Source organism: Anomalospiza imberbis, chromosome 18, assembly GCF_031753505.1.
Source record: "Anomalospiza imberbis isolate Cuckoo-Finch-1a 21T00152 chromosome 18, ASM3175350v1, whole genome shotgun sequence".
Lineage (NCBI taxonomy): Eukaryota > Metazoa > Chordata > Aves > Passeriformes > Viduidae > Anomalospiza > Anomalospiza imberbis.
In genome coordinates, this window is record NC_089698.1 from 8,556,258 (window position 1) to 8,575,239 (window position 18,982).

General features: G+C 45.4%; 1 protein-coding gene and 1 long non-coding RNA gene across 7 annotated transcripts in view; both read right to left on the minus strand.

Moving 5' to 3' along the window:
* Positions 1-15,104, minus strand: part of LOC137484755 (uncharacterized) — a 134,805-nt gene extending 119,701 nt beyond the window's left edge. For 3 of the 5 annotated variants that reach the window (XR_011005010.1, XR_011005009.1, XR_011005011.1), the window contains exon 1: positions 14,920-15,104. This is a non-coding gene — a long non-coding RNA (uncharacterized lncRNA). The remainder of the gene's footprint in view (positions 1-14,919) is intronic. The other 2 variants (XR_011005012.1, XR_011005013.1) reach the window with 1 other exon arrangement.
* Positions 15,105-18,008: 2,904 nt separating this feature from the next.
* Positions 18,009-18,982, minus strand: part of PI4KA (phosphatidylinositol 4-kinase alpha) — a 54,625-nt gene continuing 53,651 nt past the window's right edge. For both annotated transcript variants that reach the window (XM_068208867.1, XM_068208866.1), the window contains exon 55: positions 18,009-18,718. In XM_068208867.1, the coding sequence (XP_068064968.1) occupies positions 18,667-18,718 (52 nt within the window). In that variant the 3' untranslated portion in view covers positions 18,009-18,666. The remainder of the gene's footprint in view (positions 18,719-18,982) is intronic.

The following is an 18,982-nucleotide window of genomic DNA, read 5'->3' on the forward strand; positions in this document are numbered from 1 at the left end:
AAAAGTTCTATAAAAGTGGTATCTACCCAACCATGCTTCTTTATGAGAGGTAAAGAAGTAATCTAAGATCTGCTGAAACTTTCTTTTATTAGCAATAACAAAAGATGTCTCTACATGCAGTCAGTTTTCTGCTATCACTGCAGTGGTACTGCGCAGGACACAGCGGCCATCATCACCCAGAAGCAGCACTTACCTCCCACCCCTGCTACTTACTCCTCCCATCTCTTCTGTCTTTACTGGGGCTGTGTTTCCACTAGTTTGCAAAAGGAACACTTCTTGTGAGCACTCCCTAATTTTCTCCAAAGCCAACAATTTTGCTGGGGCCAACAATTGAAACTGCTTAAACAGACACTCAGCTTAGCCTGGAGCTCTTCCAGTGACCAGTGTAGGGAGTAACATCAGTTGGTGAAGTATTATCTTTTACTAGAATGGCTGAGTTAGGGAAGTTTTTTGTATTTAGGAGGTGCTTCATGCTCAGAGTGTGCCTGCTTCAGGTGAGAAAAGCCAGAAGACAAAAACAAGGGTTATCTGTAGTGTTCCTGACATCAAAAATAGTAGCATCACATATGGGACAATTGCAGTTCTGTTTACTGGCCCCACAACAATCAGAAAAATACCTCAATTTACAGATCTTGTTCACCTGGCATCTCAAATAAAAGTATTTAAAAATAGAAATTGTTGAGACAAAGGTGGCAGGTGGAGAGGATACAAAATACAACCCTGGTGTTTTGCTATATTCACAACACAGTGTGGTCTTCACCTAGAGTTTATCACTATACAGACATCAAGGCAAAATAGCAGAAACACAAAAATCATGGCATCCTGGCCATACACACACTGCTCCAAGCAAACACAGCAAAAGAAACATCAGGAATATTTATTTGACTCTTTTTGTCTTTGCTGTTCTCTTGCCATAATTTCTGTGAATAACAAAGCTTCATGCTTTCCATGATTGTCTACATAAGCAAAAAGCCACTTGCCTAAGATTTTTACAGAAACAGAGCAACAAAACTAATCCCAGCAAAATCTGCACCACAACTATTTTCAGTGTTAGGGAATGTAAAACATTACTCATTTCACCACAGTAACTGCAGTTTACCAAGTGCAGGCAGCTGTTTAAAAGACAACCTACAACAAAACAAAAACCTCATTACCTACCCTTCAAAACAGTACAGAAATTCAACTTTTGAAAAAATGAGCAAATTCAAGAAATTTACATGGAGTAGAACTAAATTTGTCAGGTAAATTACCTTTTTGTTTGATATCCTACATCCTGACACTCTCCAGAAGCGAGGAGCTGCCATGTTTTACCAATATCTCCTGAAAAAAGGAGCTTCCAAGCCAAACCAGAGGTCATGCTGACCCCACTAGCTAAGGCTTTTAATCCTCACAAGCTGTGTGCAGTCTGATACAACTTTGCCCTCATCAAACTGTTACCTGTTCCAAGTGTTTGCAGATGTTTTCCAGCTGTGTCTGAGGCTACCATTATGACTTTGTTGTTAATGACACTTGAATGGTTTCCTTTAAAAATAGTTCAGGCCCACTTACACTCCAGCTCTGGGGGTGAAGCAGAACACAGGCTCAGTGCTCCAAGCCTGCTCTGCCAGTTGTTGCCATGCAAAACAAGAGCAGTTCTCACATAGGATGAGCAGGATGTGGGAACCAAATCACTGCCTGGGCACTGGCAGGCCTTGCAAAGATATTTCCAAGCTATGCCTGGTGAGAAAAAGAGGCCACCAAATAGCTTGTTTCCAATCAGCTTATGCTTCAACATTGAAGCAGCCTGTGCTGTGGGGTACATGAGGATACATCTACAGGGACATAACACTGGCTGAAAACTACTCAGGAACAAAGAAGAAAACATGCCTGTTTTCTGTGGGAAAAAGCAAGAATATGGTAGTAACATTTCATGCAGGAGAGGTGATAGACATACCAGGTACTACAGGTACAGGCAATAGCTCATCATATAGGGAAAGAAAGAGTGTGGGGGAACCCCTTGTTTCTTGTTGCTAGAGAGACAATTAAAAAAACTGTTCTCCTTGGGGTCAATAAGCTCTGTTTTACCCATGCTGGGTGGGGACATCAATCAGACTGAGCCTGAGCTCTGCACTGTACTGCAGATCTTAGTACTGCATTCGGTGCTTGTGCCCAGGCAATGGGCAAAAGACCAGTCACAAAGACTCAGTCTTCCTTTCTTTTGGTCCCATTTTCTGACATGACACACTGTGGAGAACACGGCCATAGACAGGTGTTAGAGCATAGAGGAGGGGCTGTGCTGTGTGTTAGAAGTGTGCGTGAAAACATCTGAGCTCACAAGAGAAACTCAGCAGCTCCAAGATGGAGTTTTTCCTTCAGTATTGAAGTTAATTATGGCTTACCTCACTTTTCCCCTCAGAAATCCCCTTTGTCCTTTCCACTGCCATGCTATTAAGTGTCTCGTGCTCAGCACTGACAGGTGACAAATGAAGCCTAAGTTGGTTCACCACACTGACCCTTCTTGGCAGGATTTACCCAGCTGGGCCTGACTTTTCTTGCCAGCTAAGCAAATTTCCCTTCTCTGAAATTCTGCTCACAGGGTGCTGCTTTGTGGCAAAGAACCAGAGTAGAAACTACTCACTTCCCACTACGGGGTTCAGAGGAGTCCTCTTTAGCACCTCAGCTAAAATCATCAAGAAAGCAAATACAGCAGAATGTGAAGAATATTCTTTTGATAAATGAATTATAATGATAAGATTTTTTTTCCAGGAGAAGGGGCCTGAGGGGAAAATGGACAATTGCTGCAATGCCATCCATCCCTCCAAGCAAAGGTAGTATGTCTCTCATTAAAATACTGAATTTTTTGTACAGCTGTCAGCAAGCACAAGTTTTCCAAATGAACTGGTCAGCAATAACCTGCTTTCATGATGATGTGCAAAGAAGGGAGCAGGAGGGGCGATTTGTGCCCAGTACAAAAATAAACCACAAAGACATCCCATGCAGCAGACACACAAAGCTGAGCTCTGCACATCAGAATGCTCCCCAGAGAAGGAGTCAAAGAATCAAAGCAAAGAAGCAGTGATACAAATAGCCTGACTTTTTCAAATACATCAAAGGCCAGAAAACAAGTCCCTCTCAACCCCAGGGACCAAGAGAGAAAAGATCTAATAAAGAATTCAAATGCCATAATCACATAATCCAATAAGCTACAGTTAAACCAAAACACCTCTTTAGCAAACATCTGTAAGTGGGACAGGAAGGGCTCCAAAATGCTCGGCATGGATGGCTGCCTTCACTTCTCCCCAATAACATATCACCTCCTGTCACTGAGACAGATGTGAAAGGTTCTTTCTTGGTTTGAAATCCCACACAGGAAAATAGGAAAAGGGAGAAGAGCATCTCAACAAAAACAGCCAGCACAGACTGACCACTCACTGTGAGCTGAGCAGTACAGAATGTGTGCTGGACTGACTTGCCATGGTGAAAGATGGTTAAGATATCTGTGTGGGAAGGATGAGAAGGGGCAGAGGTTGAGACAGACAAAGAAAAAAAACCCCATGCTCTCCAGATTGCTGCCCAGGTAAGTCCCTTTCTCTATCCTCCAACAATATTCCACCCCTTGTTTTCATTTTATTCTGGATACGTTCCTTCCTCTCTTCCAGTCCCACATAGTATTTTCTTCCTTGTAATCTCTGAATCTCTCCTTCTTGTATTATCTAGGACTCCATCAGTCATTCAGCCCAAGTACCTGCTTCCCCAGGTACGTCTCTTCTATCACCTCCCTGCCAAGTCTGCCAAACAGGGAAATGGCTCACTTCACCATTGTACAGCAGTGGCAGCTGCACCTAATTATTTTGAGTCTGAGGCAGGCTGACTGATGCTCTCATGTCACAGAAAGAAGCTTTCCATTCCACACTGACATCAGTCAGGAACTTTGTCCCTCCTTTGACATGCTGGGTAGGACTAACCCCTTCTCCTTCCATGCTCAGACATGTGGACAGGAGTACACTTAGGGGACAATTCTGACCTCATCTGAATAAGCAGATCCAGACTTACAAACCTTCCTTTAACAGAAGGGCCATCCTTGGCCTAACCAGAGTAATCAGGAAGAAAAAGTTTTGCTGACATATGCATCCCGTAGGTATTTGCTTTCATACCAGCTCCTGAGTACAGTCAGTGAGCAGAGAGCAGTAAATCTCTGAAACACAGCAGGGGATGGCAGCACTAGAAAGGGTCATTTCCTCTTGCAGAGACTAGAGGAGGCAAGTGCTGTTCAGTGGGTATAAAAGCAAAGGAAAAGGGGCCCCCAGCTCCTCTGATACGCTTGTATGTACAGATGCTTCTGTAGAATCCTAATATTGTCCGGTGAATCTGTACTTGAGTAGTAGAACTAACATTTGCAAATACATCAACCTTTTACTGGTTGGCCTTTCCTTCCTGTGCAGCCTCCTGTCATTAGCCTCTTTTCTACTGCACAAGCCATGTGCTAATTCCTGCTTTTTCTGAGTACAATATTCCTGTGCAATACCTTACAAAGTGCTTTGCTGAAATCTAGCTAGATGATGCCTGCTGATGAATCAAGACAGTTAAGCTTTCTTATTAAAGAAATACATTAAATCAATTGTAGACATGTAAATAGTATAGAACTGGTGGACTCAAATGTTGCTGCAGAGTCTTAGAACGCAACATGTATGCTCATGCCAGCAGCAGTTTTGGATACAATGCCTCAGTTTTCACAGCAAGTATAAAGTGTAGGCACCTGCACAAAATTCTGGCAAGGCATGAGGAGGAATGCTGGAGTTCAGTGAAAAAGCACTTTTTCTTTTTTATAAGAAATCATTATGGAGAGGAGCACAACTCAATGCAGCCATTACAATTTGAAGAGTGGGAATTAACTTACTGGAAAAGGTTGGGCAGTAACCCAAACATGATTCCCATCTGGAACTAGGCCAAAAAGGGTCATCAGCTCTTTTAAACTCCTTGCTTTATGCTATATGAAATCACCTTTTGTTGATGCAAAACATGACAGTACTTGCTAGGGTATTCAAGAAAAATCCATTACCTTGATGTGCCACACACACATCACTGCAACAGAGCAGAATGTGTGAGCACGCTCACACCAATCGTACAGTGAATTTCAGAAAGAGGGTTACAGCAGAAATGGGAGGGAAGTGCTGAATTGTTGTATATGATCTTTTACATGGTGAGTTATCAGTTGATTTATGTAGCAAGTCACACAGAATTAGTTCATGATAAATTCATGAGGCATGTGCTTTTGATCGTGCCGTGCTCTTCTCATTGCCATTTTCAGCTCCCTCTTTTTTCCACCTTCTGGAGACATTATTCTACCTCATGTAGTAAACTAGTGCTATAGACAATAAGGACTAGTCTGCATTGGTTGCCTCTGCTGAAATGCCACATTCTGGAAGGGAAGAGGTACTTTATGAAGTCAGAAGTCCAGAAGACGTAAATGCAAAGCAGGCTGCTTGGAGGGGCTAAATCTCTCCTAACATACCCAAGCATGTACATCCATATGAGGAAAAAAGAGCTGATGGGAACCAGTTTTCAATCAGCTGGCTTTAGTCAAAGGTGCTCTGTACTGTACATGCACAAAAGTACTCCCAGCTTCACAAGGCACTTCATGCACAGATGACTTTCCCTGCTAAACTGGGAGAGATGAACGCTTTCTTGAAAGAGAGAAGTCTATAGATTTAAAAGCTCTTGTTTAAGCCTCAGATGTCATAAATTCTTCAGTCTACATTCATTCCCAGTTCATAATTACTCTAAATAAGTATGGCTATACCTAAGGAGTAACCAGAGGCATTTGTGGCCATGGCGTCCTGCACAGGTGAGCCACCAGATACTAACCAGACTTTGGAAAGGTTTTGCAGCCCACATACTGGTACTGTACTGCTTTGAATAGACACCTTTCGGATCAGTGTTAAAGATGACTTGGAGCACGCTGGGGCATTACCCCATTCTCAGCCTTAGATCTGCTCCCACTGAAGCCAACAGTAATTCTGGTGAACATTACATGTGAGCCCATGGAAGCAGGGAAGATAACTCTATTCAAGCTCAATACTGCTTTATAATTTGCAATTTCTCAGTATCCAGAAATAATGTTCCATAGCTAGTTTTAGGGCACAAACACATCCTTGAGTTGTTTTTACTGGGACAACTGCACAGTAGGAATAGTCAGGGTGGCCCTAGTACAGTGGCACGACAGTAACAGTTGCATGACAAAGCGATGCAACCTAGAGAGCAGCCCAAACCAGCATATCTACAAATCGCAATCTGCTTCTTCACCTCGGCAAATAGCGACCTCTGGGAAGATTGCTGCTTTTCAGCACAAATAGAACTTGATAGGAAGAACAGAGTTATGTAAAGATCTCTGGCATCTGAACCAGCTGCTGTGGTCTGAAGAACTGTCATGAGAGCACGTTTCAGAGTCAAAAGGCTGTGTCCACTATGGGGTAAGGAGCACTGGCTTGGAGCAAGCAACCACACGGGAGCATGTATGCTTTAGTGAGACAGTACCCAGATCTGGTATGTCACAGAAAGATCTATGTCCCATTTTCCCCATCTGTAAGACTAAACAGCTGAGACACATAGTCAGGCAAGGAATTCCATGAGCTAAGGATTGTGTCTTAAGCTTGCACAATCTTGCTACAAGGGATATGCCAACCAGGAGGCATTTCCTGACATCAAACACACGGAACACCTCCATTTGGTAAAGTGAGTCCAGGTACTCAGGTCTGATTTAGTGTGTATAGTATAAGAATCTCTGTCCTTTTAAACATCCTCAGTAACATGGCACTTTGGAAGACACAATAATTAGCATAATTGTCAATTCAGTGTCTAATAACGTACAACGCGCTCATTAACCCAATTAACCCCACACAGAACAACAACCATCACAAACAACGCAAGTGATGCAGTGAAGGGGAATGAATGCTTGACAGCCCCGCCGCATCCCAGCATGATGAAATGACACTGGCAAGGGCTGAAGGCAACTCCCAGAGGCAGGACACCCACCCAGCTCGGAGATGGGGCACGCTGCCACCTGAGCTGGTGTCTCAGCCATGTGCTCAGCTCCCTTCAGCCCTGTCTCAGGGCAATAGAGGAGTTTCTCTTGCCACAAGGTTTTCCCTGGTACATTTAATTAAGCACTATGTATCAACACCCACATATGCACACCCCACTTCTCAACCCTCCCTCTTGCTGAAAGAGTCTCAGGTGGGATTCACTCCCCTGCTTTTGCTGCTGCTTAATTCAGTCATGTTGGTAAATAATTCAGCAAGCACTCAGCCAACAAACAAACAGGCAGGCAGCACAAATGGCCAGACAGGGAGATGAAAGAATGAGAGACAGAAAGAAAAACCAAATGGGAGAGTGACAGCTTTTGCTGGAGCTCCTTTTCTACAGGCAGTACTTCAAGCTGTGCCTACTTCTTCATTCTCTGTGGTTACACTCTCATCCCATAAAGAAGCAGGAAAGTTTGTCCAACTGACATGGCCATGACCTATTGACTACTCTGGTTGTGGCCCCACTGAATGACCACACAACCTTTTGATTAAAGTTTAGGAAAAGCTTCAGTACCTTGCTTATGCTCTTCAGCTTTGAAACCCTTCAAGATGGGGACCAGCAGCTCTTGGGCTACAGCTGGGCATGTAGGAGTCTGAATCATTGACTTAAGTCTTTTTAGGCCTCTGTTTTCCCAGCTGTACAAGAGAAGATGAAAATCCTTCCCTACTGGTATCCCAGCAGGCCCAACAAACAGAAGCACTGCTAGGGGCCTGAGAGTCCTTCAAATGATATGCTAAGGCTTGGCAAAACCTTTAGAATTCTCTGACTGTATCAGTGACTATATCAAAAGAGAGTATCATCAAGCACCAAAAATATCAATTCCAGCCTTCCATAAAAACTGATAACCATAAAAAATATATCCCAATCACAGCAAAGGTTTGGAATGATTCAAGGTAAACACTCCTCTCTATTCTGTCTATAAAAAACAAACAGTAAACCAAAACATTTGGAGTAGAATTTTCTGTGATGCTTAACCTTACAATAATAATGAAGCTTTAACAAATGGTATTTTGAAAATGTTTTCTACACACATGTTAGCATAAGACAACCTTATTAACACAGATAGTTTGTTTGAGCTAGCTATGTGAGTATTCTGTGAGAAAATCATTTTATGAAGCAAATAAGGAAATGTCTACGCACCACAAGTTTACTGAAACAGAATCCAAATCAGCAAGCACTATTGGGAGCCACAGTTATAACAAGACCACCCATCTCTCAAACTGCTGGGACGCCTCTAGGCCAGGACTAGTAACAGACACAATGACAACTGGGATTTAGGGGTAGCTTGCACACAATGTGCTCATTAGGTAAATGCCCTGAGTCTTGTTGACTCCTTCCTATATGGTATTTAACAAGTTTGCATGTGAGGATTCTCCTGAAGTGGTAGTGGAAAGACATGAATTTCAAAGAAGGAGACAAAGCATTGTACAAACATCTCTTAGATTATCAATTCCCTCAATCTATCCTTGGAACCACATAATTACATGATAGTTGCCAAATTTCAGTATGCAGAAATGCCCTTTGCAAGAGCATAAGACAAGCAGGTTGGTTTATTAACATGCTTCCTGTGAATATACTCTGAGTCTCACGGAAAAGGATAAAAAAGAGCAACAGAAGGATAACCTGAGTAGGTGTACATAGAAAGTAATTACAGCTGAATGAAATTTTTTCACGCCATGGAATAAAAAAGCATTTCCTCTGCCAAAATAGAGAATGAGGCAGCAAGCAAGAGCCACAGCTCCATGACCAACTGCAGAGATTTACCTGCTAGACCCTGTGCAATTTAGGGTGAGAGCCCAGAAAGATGACCCAGGGAGAAACAGGTCCTGTCTGCTAGTGGGTCAGAGTCAGATGATCAGAAAGCCACATGCTCCTGGAAAGAAGGCTGCCCAAATAGTGGCTGAGCCACCATTACACTATGGTGACTGTTAAGCCAGGTATGGCAGGAGCATGGCAAGGAGCTGACCAGCTCCTTGGCAGCTCTTTAGTTACCTACCAGCCACAGAGAAAATGGGTTAAAATAGAAGTGGGGCTCCTGCTGGCCAGGTCTGGATACTGTTCTGCAGTTCATGCCCAGATCCACTTGGGGTAAGCAGTGAAGTCATGTGAAACCTTCTTAGAGCAGTTCTGCACAGGGCTGGGCAAACCCCATCTGGTTTTGCCCAAACCTTGCTCTGAGATTTTGCTTCAAATACACACAGGTCCACCAAGCATAACCATGGTCAAGATCAGCCCGGTTGCAAGTCAATTGTTCAGATGGTTTCCACCCCAAATCCTAAATTCCACTCTGTCATCTGGAACTGAGTCCATTCTGCTCAAACCTCAGCTTGCAGGGAAAAGTTGACTCCAGTTCACAGAAAGGTTCGCAAATCCAGCCTGTGTTCTGGGTTTGTAACAAACCCTCCAAAACAGGCAAAATGGTCTTGGCTGTAGGGTTCATCTGGACCTTGTTGCCAGAGTCATGGTGTCATCTAGTGGTGACAGCTTGTATGGACACACACACTGCACCCACCTCCACAAACATCCCCACAGAGAGTAGTGCAATTGCAGGTCCGGTAAATGTCTTCCAAAGTGCACCACCTTTTTCAAAGGCAGAGCAGCTCTACCATTTCAGTAAGAGCCATTCGCACCTCGAGAAGAGCTTTTTGCACAGGCTCCCAAATAAAGTGAAGGGCAAACTTTGCATCACTTCTACACAACTAGAAGACAATCTCCTGGGGAAAGGGCAAGCCACAGTAACTTTGAGGGACAGAAGTCAGCAGCAAACTCAGTTGTGAATATGTTTTATATTCAAAAGTCATTTTCAGTATACAAGTTGCATCTCTTGAAATGTCCCTTATACCTACATTGTAATAATGCTCAAAAATCATAGTAATAGATACAAGAGGAAAAAGGGCTTCAATTTCAATTTGTACTTTGAGAGCTCTCTTGCACAGGCATACATGCCCAGGTCTCAAGAAAGGGCAGCTGATTTTTTGGGTTCCAAATTTATGTCATACTGGGGGCAAGCTCAAGAACAGTGCAGCTGAAGCAGCTCCCAAAGTCACAGAACATCTTTTACAAGAAATCAAGTGCCTTAGGTCTCACTTCAAGCATTTCTAAAGGGATTTGACCCACCATATATTCTGTGTGAGAGTTCTAGCAACATGAGTTCCTTCTCCTTGGTGAAGCTAGGAACTGATGTATCTGCTCTTAAACCTAGCCTCATTTTAATTCAGTGAAATTTAAGCTTAGGAGTTTTACCTTTCAGCTAAGACAAAGCAGGAACAGAAACATGATTGGTTTTCCAGGCTCAGCTGATGAGTGAGAACAGAGACACCATCAGCCCCTGAGTTCCCATAACCTCAGGCACTGCACTGAGTCACTTGTCCCACAAGCTGATAAGAGCTGCATCTCAAAGGAAAGAAAACTCTGTTCAAATTGGAAGAAGGATCACAGTGTCAGCAGAGAGGCAAGAAAAAATTGCCAATTTCAGCACTGTCCTGGAAATGAAGTGGGTTTTCAGGTTCCTGAGGTCTGTCTGAGGTTTCATCATGGATCCAGTTGAAGTGCTTCCTTGGCATGTTTGTCGTCTTACCTAGAGCTTAATCCTTCCCTCTGATCTAGTATTTCTGTCTGCAAGCTAATGAGCTTGAAATTACTGCATATTTATATGTCCCTCTGAGCTCTGATCTGTGACACAACCATAGCTACAGTTGGATTTGCTTCTTTCTTTATTGTCTAGAGCTGCTGTCTAAAGGCCAGGCTTGATGCTAAAAACAGTGTCATTCAAATCCCAGTTTACATGTGGGTTAAGAGGGAGAAAGCACTTTTCAGAACCCTGGCTTCTTTTGAGATCTATCCTGAGACACTATATTTTAAGCCTGTTAACAGCACAGACCAGGGCTATCTTCATGGCAGAGGATTCCACACACCCCATTCCACCTTGGTCACAGACAGCATAGGGAAGAATTTTAACTACTACTTGCCTGGACTCAAAATGACCACAGGAATTATCCAAAACCAATGAACTCTTTATAACTGCACCAAAGTGTCTTCTTCTCTTGGATCTGTTTTCTTCCCCATCTGTGTTCCACTTATTCTGTGAAGCTTGAAGACTTCATTGTGCCACCTACCCACTAGGTCTACCATGAAGGTGAAGCCCAAGGCAAGTTTCTCCAAGGTAAGAGAGAATTCTCAGCTACTGTTATGTGTGGCAGGTTTTAATTTTTAGTAAGTAGACAAACCTAAAAATAACAGATATCTTACATCAGAGCCTGCCTATAGAGTACCTTTCACTCCAAAGAAGCTTTCCAAAAATGTGCATGCACAGCAACACAGAAATGTAGCAACCTCTGGAGCTGATTACAGCTGCTGCTCATCCAATACAGTGTGATAACAACAAGGAGAGCTACCACAACAAACCTCTGGGTTTTTGGTAAATGCACTATGGATTTCTGCACACTTGCTATACCAGAGGACACCCATATATTTAAAGGCTTCACCTGACACAACAATGCAGAGCCAGCAAAACACGTTTCCTTTTTGTCCCTTGGAAGGTCAAAAACCTCCCCAGCAGAATACGCTGGAATACAAACAGCAAGGTTCTTGAGCAATTTCATATCTGATATTCAGGTACTCGCTAGCTCTAGCACTCAGTGCGTGCCGTGACAGATCTGTCACAAGTAAAGGTCACGGCAAGGTTTTCTCTGCCGAACGGCAGATTTGTGCCTGCTCGGTTGCTCTGGCCTGTGCCCCAGGCATAGTGGCTTGTTTTGGAGTGCCCTCTGCCGCCCAGCCCGCAGACCTGCGAGCCGGCAGGGAACGAGGCCGGGACCTCAGCTAAGGACGGACAGCAGTCAGCGCCATTCAGCTTCACGTGCTCATCAGAGGCCCCCGCTAGAGCCGGGCCCCGACTTCAGCATCTGCGTCTGACTGCCTGAACTCTAAAGGTTTGCAGAGCACTGCCACCCACCAGGGCTGCAGAGACAACTGATTTTCAGGTCAACTCCCACACCTCACAAAGCTCTTGCCCAGTTCTTCTCATCTGGGATCTGAGGCAGAAAAAGCAGCATATGCCCCTTGCACTGGCATTTCTGGGATTCTTCCTTTGCAGCCATGGGAGGCAGCTTACTCTTCACTTCCACCCAGCCCACCTCATCTAAGTGATGGGTAATTCCTGTCTCCAAAGGAAAATAGGAAATCTGACTAGTCCAAGATCTGGGGAGCCAGGAATCCCTCTGGGGGTCAGCAGGCATCTGAAAACTGCACAGAAACAGTTTCTATCTAGGTGGTAAGATATCAGGTATTCTAGAAGGTTCAATTACCTTACAACCAACAGTACCAGGCAAAATTCTTTAGTCACTCCATCATCCCCACAACTCCAAAAATCCTGACCCTACCCTTAACCCCTTTCTGTTCAAGCTGGTACAGGCAGCCATGCCTGGCACCAAGACTGAAGTTTCTGACTCGCAATGCCAGAACATAATGTGATTTTCTACTTACCTAGGTTAATACAGTTCTTTCGATAAAGTTCTTTTAAGCACAACACCCGTAAGTATCTTTATTAGATCACTCACTCATGTCCAATCAGCTACCACACAGACTTGGCATTGTCCTGCTCAAGAAATAACTTCGCAGTATGTACAGGATCCTCTGTGCAGTGAGGTCAGGTACTGCAAAGCTGTTTGGTCTGTGCTCCAGGGTCCTGTGAAGTTCTCAGCAAGGGAATGGTTTGCAGGTGTGCATGCCAGGATGCACACGTACAGCCTTCACCTGTGTGCTAACAGCAAGCATCTTAAAAATTTTGAGATGTGGCAGTCAAAATGTAACTTGCACTGGGGGAAGAGAACTACATGAGAGTAATATATGATTTTACCTCTTTTTTTGTTATCCAGAGCCAGATTCTTCTGTGAGATGTTCGTCCTATACCTCTAAAAGGGTGGAATTCCATGACTCTTCCCTTCTTACATCTGGATAGAAGTTACCACTCCACATGTTCACTCCTAATCAATACATACAGCTAGAATTGTCTCCTAGATTTGCTACAATTCAGACATTTTCTCCTCTCTAACAGAAGAGCAAAATTTATTTTGTCAGGCTTGTCACTGCAAAGCTGGGACTACTTGCTTAAGAACAGACCAAGACACAATCCTAGCTCTGCCTGTTACCTGTGAAGGGTTTTTAATTCCAAAAGGTGTATGTGGTGTATCAGGGTATGTAGCAATCTTTATGTGGGCACTCATTAATATAACTTCCAATTCCCATCCCCTTTTGGCTGCCATGCTTTCCTTGGGAAGAGATACCTGAATACAGTCAGGTAGGTAACCTCTCCCTTCAGGGAACTGCCAGCCTTCATTATTTGCCTGTGTGATTACTGTGATTACTTATCTGTGTCACTGTGTCATCCTCCTGTTCCGCTCTCCCCTGTCAGGCAGCAAAGCTACCTGGAACGTTTCTCACTGCCACAGTAAGCACTGAGGCCGCCTGTGGCTCTGCTGACCCTGGAGAGGTCTGTGTTAGAGTAACATGACTCACAGAAACACTATCACTGCTATTAGGTTACTGATATTGGACCAGAAATAAACACAAAGCTGTCATCTATAAAACCACAGGGCTGCTGCAGTGGCAAGGTCCCAGCAGAAACCCAGTTCTTCTGGAGAGGCCGTGGTAGTTACTAAACCAGCTGGTGCCAGGGCTGCACGTTACCGGAGCTCATCTGCTCCTGCCAGCTAAGTAGCTTATCTAATAATTACACCATGTCACCTTACAAACCTTGCTTCTTTGGGAGTATAACCCCTGTGGCCTCCCAAATGCAGGATCCTTATGGAAACAGATGAGGCACCAAAAAACAAACCAACCCACAAACTGTAGGTAACAGTGTGAGGCAGAGATCCAGTGCATCCTTCGCACGTCAGTAACAAGGTTCTATCAAACAGCCTTTATCTAGAAAGGATCCCTTGTGCACACTGTCATTTCAGCAGATTTTAGTCCTTGCTGCATGGAACTAGCAAAACTGCCAGGTCTGAACACCAAACAGCACAGGCAAAATATAAAATATTTTTCAGAAAGTCAAAGAATTAGTCATGCTTGAAGCTGTATGTACGTTCAGGACAAATTCTTTGTTTGCTGCCCCTTTTTTTTTTTTTTGGATAGCATTCATTAATGTCGAAGCAAAGGGAAAGGATAGACAGATAGACATATTTATGACACAAAGGAAAAAAAAAAGTCTCCTCCAAACCATTCCATTGGCCACAATCCCTTTCCCCCTCTCCAGCATTTTTCCAAAAAGAACTGTAGCACTTTTTCCTATGTTGACTCATTCCATTGGCTCCTCCACTGAGCTCCCATTCCCAGCCCACATCAGCCCTGATGCTATGCAGCATGTGCTGGGTGCCTGCAGGGGGTACCGCGACCCTGTGTACCAGCCAGAACATCACACAGGCACGTTGTGCTAACGGAGGTGGATTTTTGAGCTTCAGTCTCTAACACACATAATGAGATTAGCATTTGAATAGTGCTGATCAAGTTACCAGTAGCTCTGAACCCTGGGCCCATCAGATGCAAATGAATCACTATAAATTTTGCTCCTTTCTTAAAGGCTCTTTATATGCATGGCCAATGCAGAAAGAACTGCAATGGGTATTGCCCAGGAAGTCTGTCTCTCACCATGACTGGGAATTTCTGAGAGTGAAGAAACCACAGGAGCATCTTTCCCTAGATTTTAAATATTTTTTAATGAGCAGTTTTTTCCCCTTTTTAAATTTTTTTTTCCTCCCAAGGCTGCACAGGCATCAGGACATATTCTGGCATAAAATTCAGAGACTAAATCCTTCACAATACCTTCATGTAGGTCTTAATTCTATCTGTTTTAATTACCTGAGTAACTTCTGAAAGTCCTGCCAGCCTCCATGTGTCAAGGACATATCCTACCCTGGTGGGAGGATGAAGGTGAGGTAAGTCTGTGGTGTCTCCAACTGCACTGATTCAGTATCTCAGAAGGACCTGCAGTCTTGTGGGGTGTCTCAGTATTCTCACCTCCTCAGTCTCCCCTGGAGGAAGATACAACGACCCATTTAGGAGGAATCTTCAGGGTACTGCCTTGCATGATTAAATGTAAACAGCTGAATCCCCTCCGCATCTCAGTGGACACTCAATTACAGGGGAGTTTTCTCCCATGTCTGTGCTGAAGGAAGGAATTCTGAGGGGAGGGAAAGGGAAGAAGGCAGAGTCTTGAGAAAACGAAATCTGCGGATGTCAGGTGTGCACCTGACACTGCAGTGAGAACAGAAGTCACAGGAGCCTTTAATTTCTGCTAACGTGGAGATTTAACACACACACAACATTCTGCAAGATTCATAGCAGTACAAAATGATGCATCCATGGTATGTCAAATGCAGCCATTTGAGTTTTTAGGACCATACTGCAAACAAGCTTGTTCTTACAGTAACTACACTCAATTGACTTCAGCTGTTTTCATTTCTCTGTGAAGAACACTCAGACGTATTCACTCCCTGATACAAAACCATGGATGGTCTTAATTGTATTCGAGCAAATTCTGGGCATTCTATGCTAGAATACACACAAATTGCTATGTGGTTTGAGATTTGCAACTAGGAGTGACTTTCTGATTACCAGAGCTCCATTTATTATTACCAATATTATTATTCACCAGCTAATTACTCACGTCTAGCCCTAGATATTTTTAACATGGTACATTTATTTTGAGGTGCAGGAAAGTACATGCACATAAGCACTGACTTGAATTAACAAAATATTAGAACTCCTCACCACCTCCCCTGAGAAGAAGCCTTCACATCTCCTCACTCCACCTGCTCCTCATTAAAGGAAAGGTGTGAGGAAGTTTACCACATTTATAGTGTCAATCAGCTCCTTTCCTATGGAGCCTAAATAGGTTCAAGTAGCCGCAGGCACAGAGCACCAAAATTACTCCATGTCCCAGTTGGTTATATAATAAATCTGAATTAAATCAATAATTAAAGCAGTTCTTGCATGCTACTTCTCCCTGATGAGCCCCCAAACCTTTTCAGAAAGCCAGTGGCACCTCCCCATAATGAGAGAAGGGGCTCAGAGCCCACTTTGCTGTGAGCCACCCACTGCACAGGCAAGAGAGAAGACCCACTTTAACACCTATGGCAAAAGCAGGTGTAAATTTCAAATGCAGCCCAGAATGGAAAAGGGACAGGCCCTCCTGTCCTCCTGCACCACGCACAAGACCCACCCGGAAGGCAGAGCCAAAACACCCTGCCCTGGCTGCCCCCTCTGAGGCTCCCTGAGCTGTGAGCTCAGTGACGCTCCCTTCTATGCAGGGACCTCCTCAGTCACCATGGCTTCAGGCTGAGGACATCCCCCTGAGCAGCTCCTGCTGCCCCAGGGACATGCCGGGAGACTAAAAGCTGACTTGGAGGAGCGCAGAAATGCACACTCCCAAGGGGAAGGCGTGGGCACAGCCCTATCATTGACTTACTATCCCCTCAGACAGAGACCACCCTGACCTGCCGCAACAGCCCAGCTTCTCAGGAACCCCTCGGCCTGGGCAGCTACAGCCCCAAACCATGCCCCTCTGCGGCCGCAGAAGCGTGACCTTCACATCACTGGAGCTGGGCGCTCCTCACACCACAGAGCCCCACCTCAGGGCTGCGCCCACCTCGCGGCAAGGCCCTGCCCCAGGGCTGGGTCCCCCTCACGAGAACCCCGCCCCTCAGCGCTGAGCCGCCCTCGGGGCGCTGAGCCGTGACCCGCTCACCCTTTGTGCTTCGGGATCGTGTGTCGCGTCGCCTTCAGCCCTCAGGGCTCCGTCTCCCTCACGACGCCTCCATCCTTCACCCCTGGGGGCTGTGTCCCACTCAGCCCTCGGGGCCCCACCCCGTGTCGCCCTCGCCCCTCAGGGCTGGGTGTCCCTCAGGGCTGGGAGTCCCTCAGGGCTGGGAGCCCCTCAGGGCTGGGTGCCCCTCAGGGCTGGGAGCCCCTCAGGTCTGGGTGCCCCTCAGGGCTGGGAGCCCCTCAGGGCTGGGAGTCCCTCAGGGCTGGGTGCCCCTCAGGGCTGGGTGCCCCTCAGGGCTGGGAGTCCCTCAGGGCTGGGTGCCCCTCAGGGCTGGGAGTCCCTCAGGGCTGGGAGCCCCTCAGGGCTGGGTGCCCCTCAGGGCTGGGAGTCCCTCAGGGCTGGGTGCCCCTCAGGGCTGGGAGTCCCTCAGGGCTGGGTGTCCCTCAGGGCTGGGTGCCCCTCAGGGCTGGGAGTCCCTCAGGGCTGGGTGCCCCTCAGGGCTGGGTGCCCCTCAGGGCTGGGAGTCCCTCAGGGCTGGGTGCCCCTCAGGGCTGGGTGCCCCTCAGGGCTGGGAGTCCCTCAGGGCTGGGTGTCCCTCAGGGCTGGGTGTCCCTCAGGGCTGGGAGTCCCTCAGGGCTGGGTGTCCCTCAGGGCTGGGTGTCCCTCAGGGCTGGGTGTCCCTCAGGTCGGAGGCCGGGCCCCCCGCCTCACGCCGGTGCTCGCGCTCACCGCAGCGGCGGGGGCCGCCAGGGGGCGCCCCGGGGTCCTGCCCAGGCCTGGCCCCCCCTTCCTTCCCTGAGGGCACGACCCGGACACTCGGGAAAAGCGCCCAAAATGGAAAAATCCCCCTAAAGAGAGGAAAAAAATCCCCTAAAGAGGGAACAGCCCCTCTACTGAAGAGCCCACGTAGAAGGACAAGCATGTACATAGGGAAAAAAACCCAAAAGACCTATGTCCCAGCCCAGGACAGAGGCCCTTAGTCAGCAACACTGGGGAGCTTTACATTGGTCCTACATTCCAGCTCTTGCACTAAACATTTACTTAACGAATAAAAAAATGTCACTTGAGATGGACAAGCAGTTGAAGAAGAAATTAGATTTCTCTATTAGAAAGAAAGGGCATAATATAATGAACAAGCGTGCAGAGTGATGTATATACACTAAAAACAGCACAGGGCAAAACATTTGCAACAGACACGAAGTCTAAAGTCTTTTATTACATTTTATAGATTAAATATATCTTCAGTAGAGTCTCTTTTTAAAACACACAAAAGGAAAAAATACATTCTTCATGTACATATGAAATACTGACCATGTAGCAGGGACCATGTACAGTGCAAAATATGAACACAGCTACACAGACATCACCACCTCGGATGATTATCAAGCTTTTCCTACAGTAAAATTGGAACAAGTTAACATTTCTGTTTCCAAAGAGAAATCCATACCCTTCCCTCCCATGGCATTTTGTGCGATTATGAAGGAAAAGGGTTCATTTACTTTTTAAAGATACTATAAAATCTTTGCATTGCATGAAAAATTATCCAACTCCTCAAGCTTTACCACTTTCACACATTCACAATTGTAATACAATTTTTATTGTGATTGCAACCCAACTCCAAAAATGCAGGCAAAAAACAGTAATATGTATAACCTGGTGTAGAGAGAGGAATGAATCAGAACTGATTGTTGCAATGGTCAGGAATCATGTACGCAACACGTACACACACATACACAGAGGGCGGAAGATAGCGAGGTGTGACAGAGCATCTCCTGTTTGTCACAAGTTTGGAGTGAGGGCACGGGGTTGCACGTTTCACTTCGGCAGTGGATCTCTAGTGTCTAGTAGGGGATGTCATTCTGGTAGTACTGGATCATGTCATATGTTCTACTCCTAGAGAAGAAAAGCAAACCAGAGGTAAGGAAAAGATTAAAAAAAACACTGTGCCCATTGTCAATAAACATTCATCAGGATCCCACAGAGACAAAACACGGGTGAAGGAAATCAGCTGCTAATCAAAACTAGCCCTCCATTCTTTGAAGGCATTGTGAAGGCCCAGTTACTGTTATGGACAGCACAAAACATCCTGCTTTTCGTTTAAACTAGTTTAAAAAAGTATTTCCACACTTCCCAATGTGGCAACAGCATCAGCAGCTT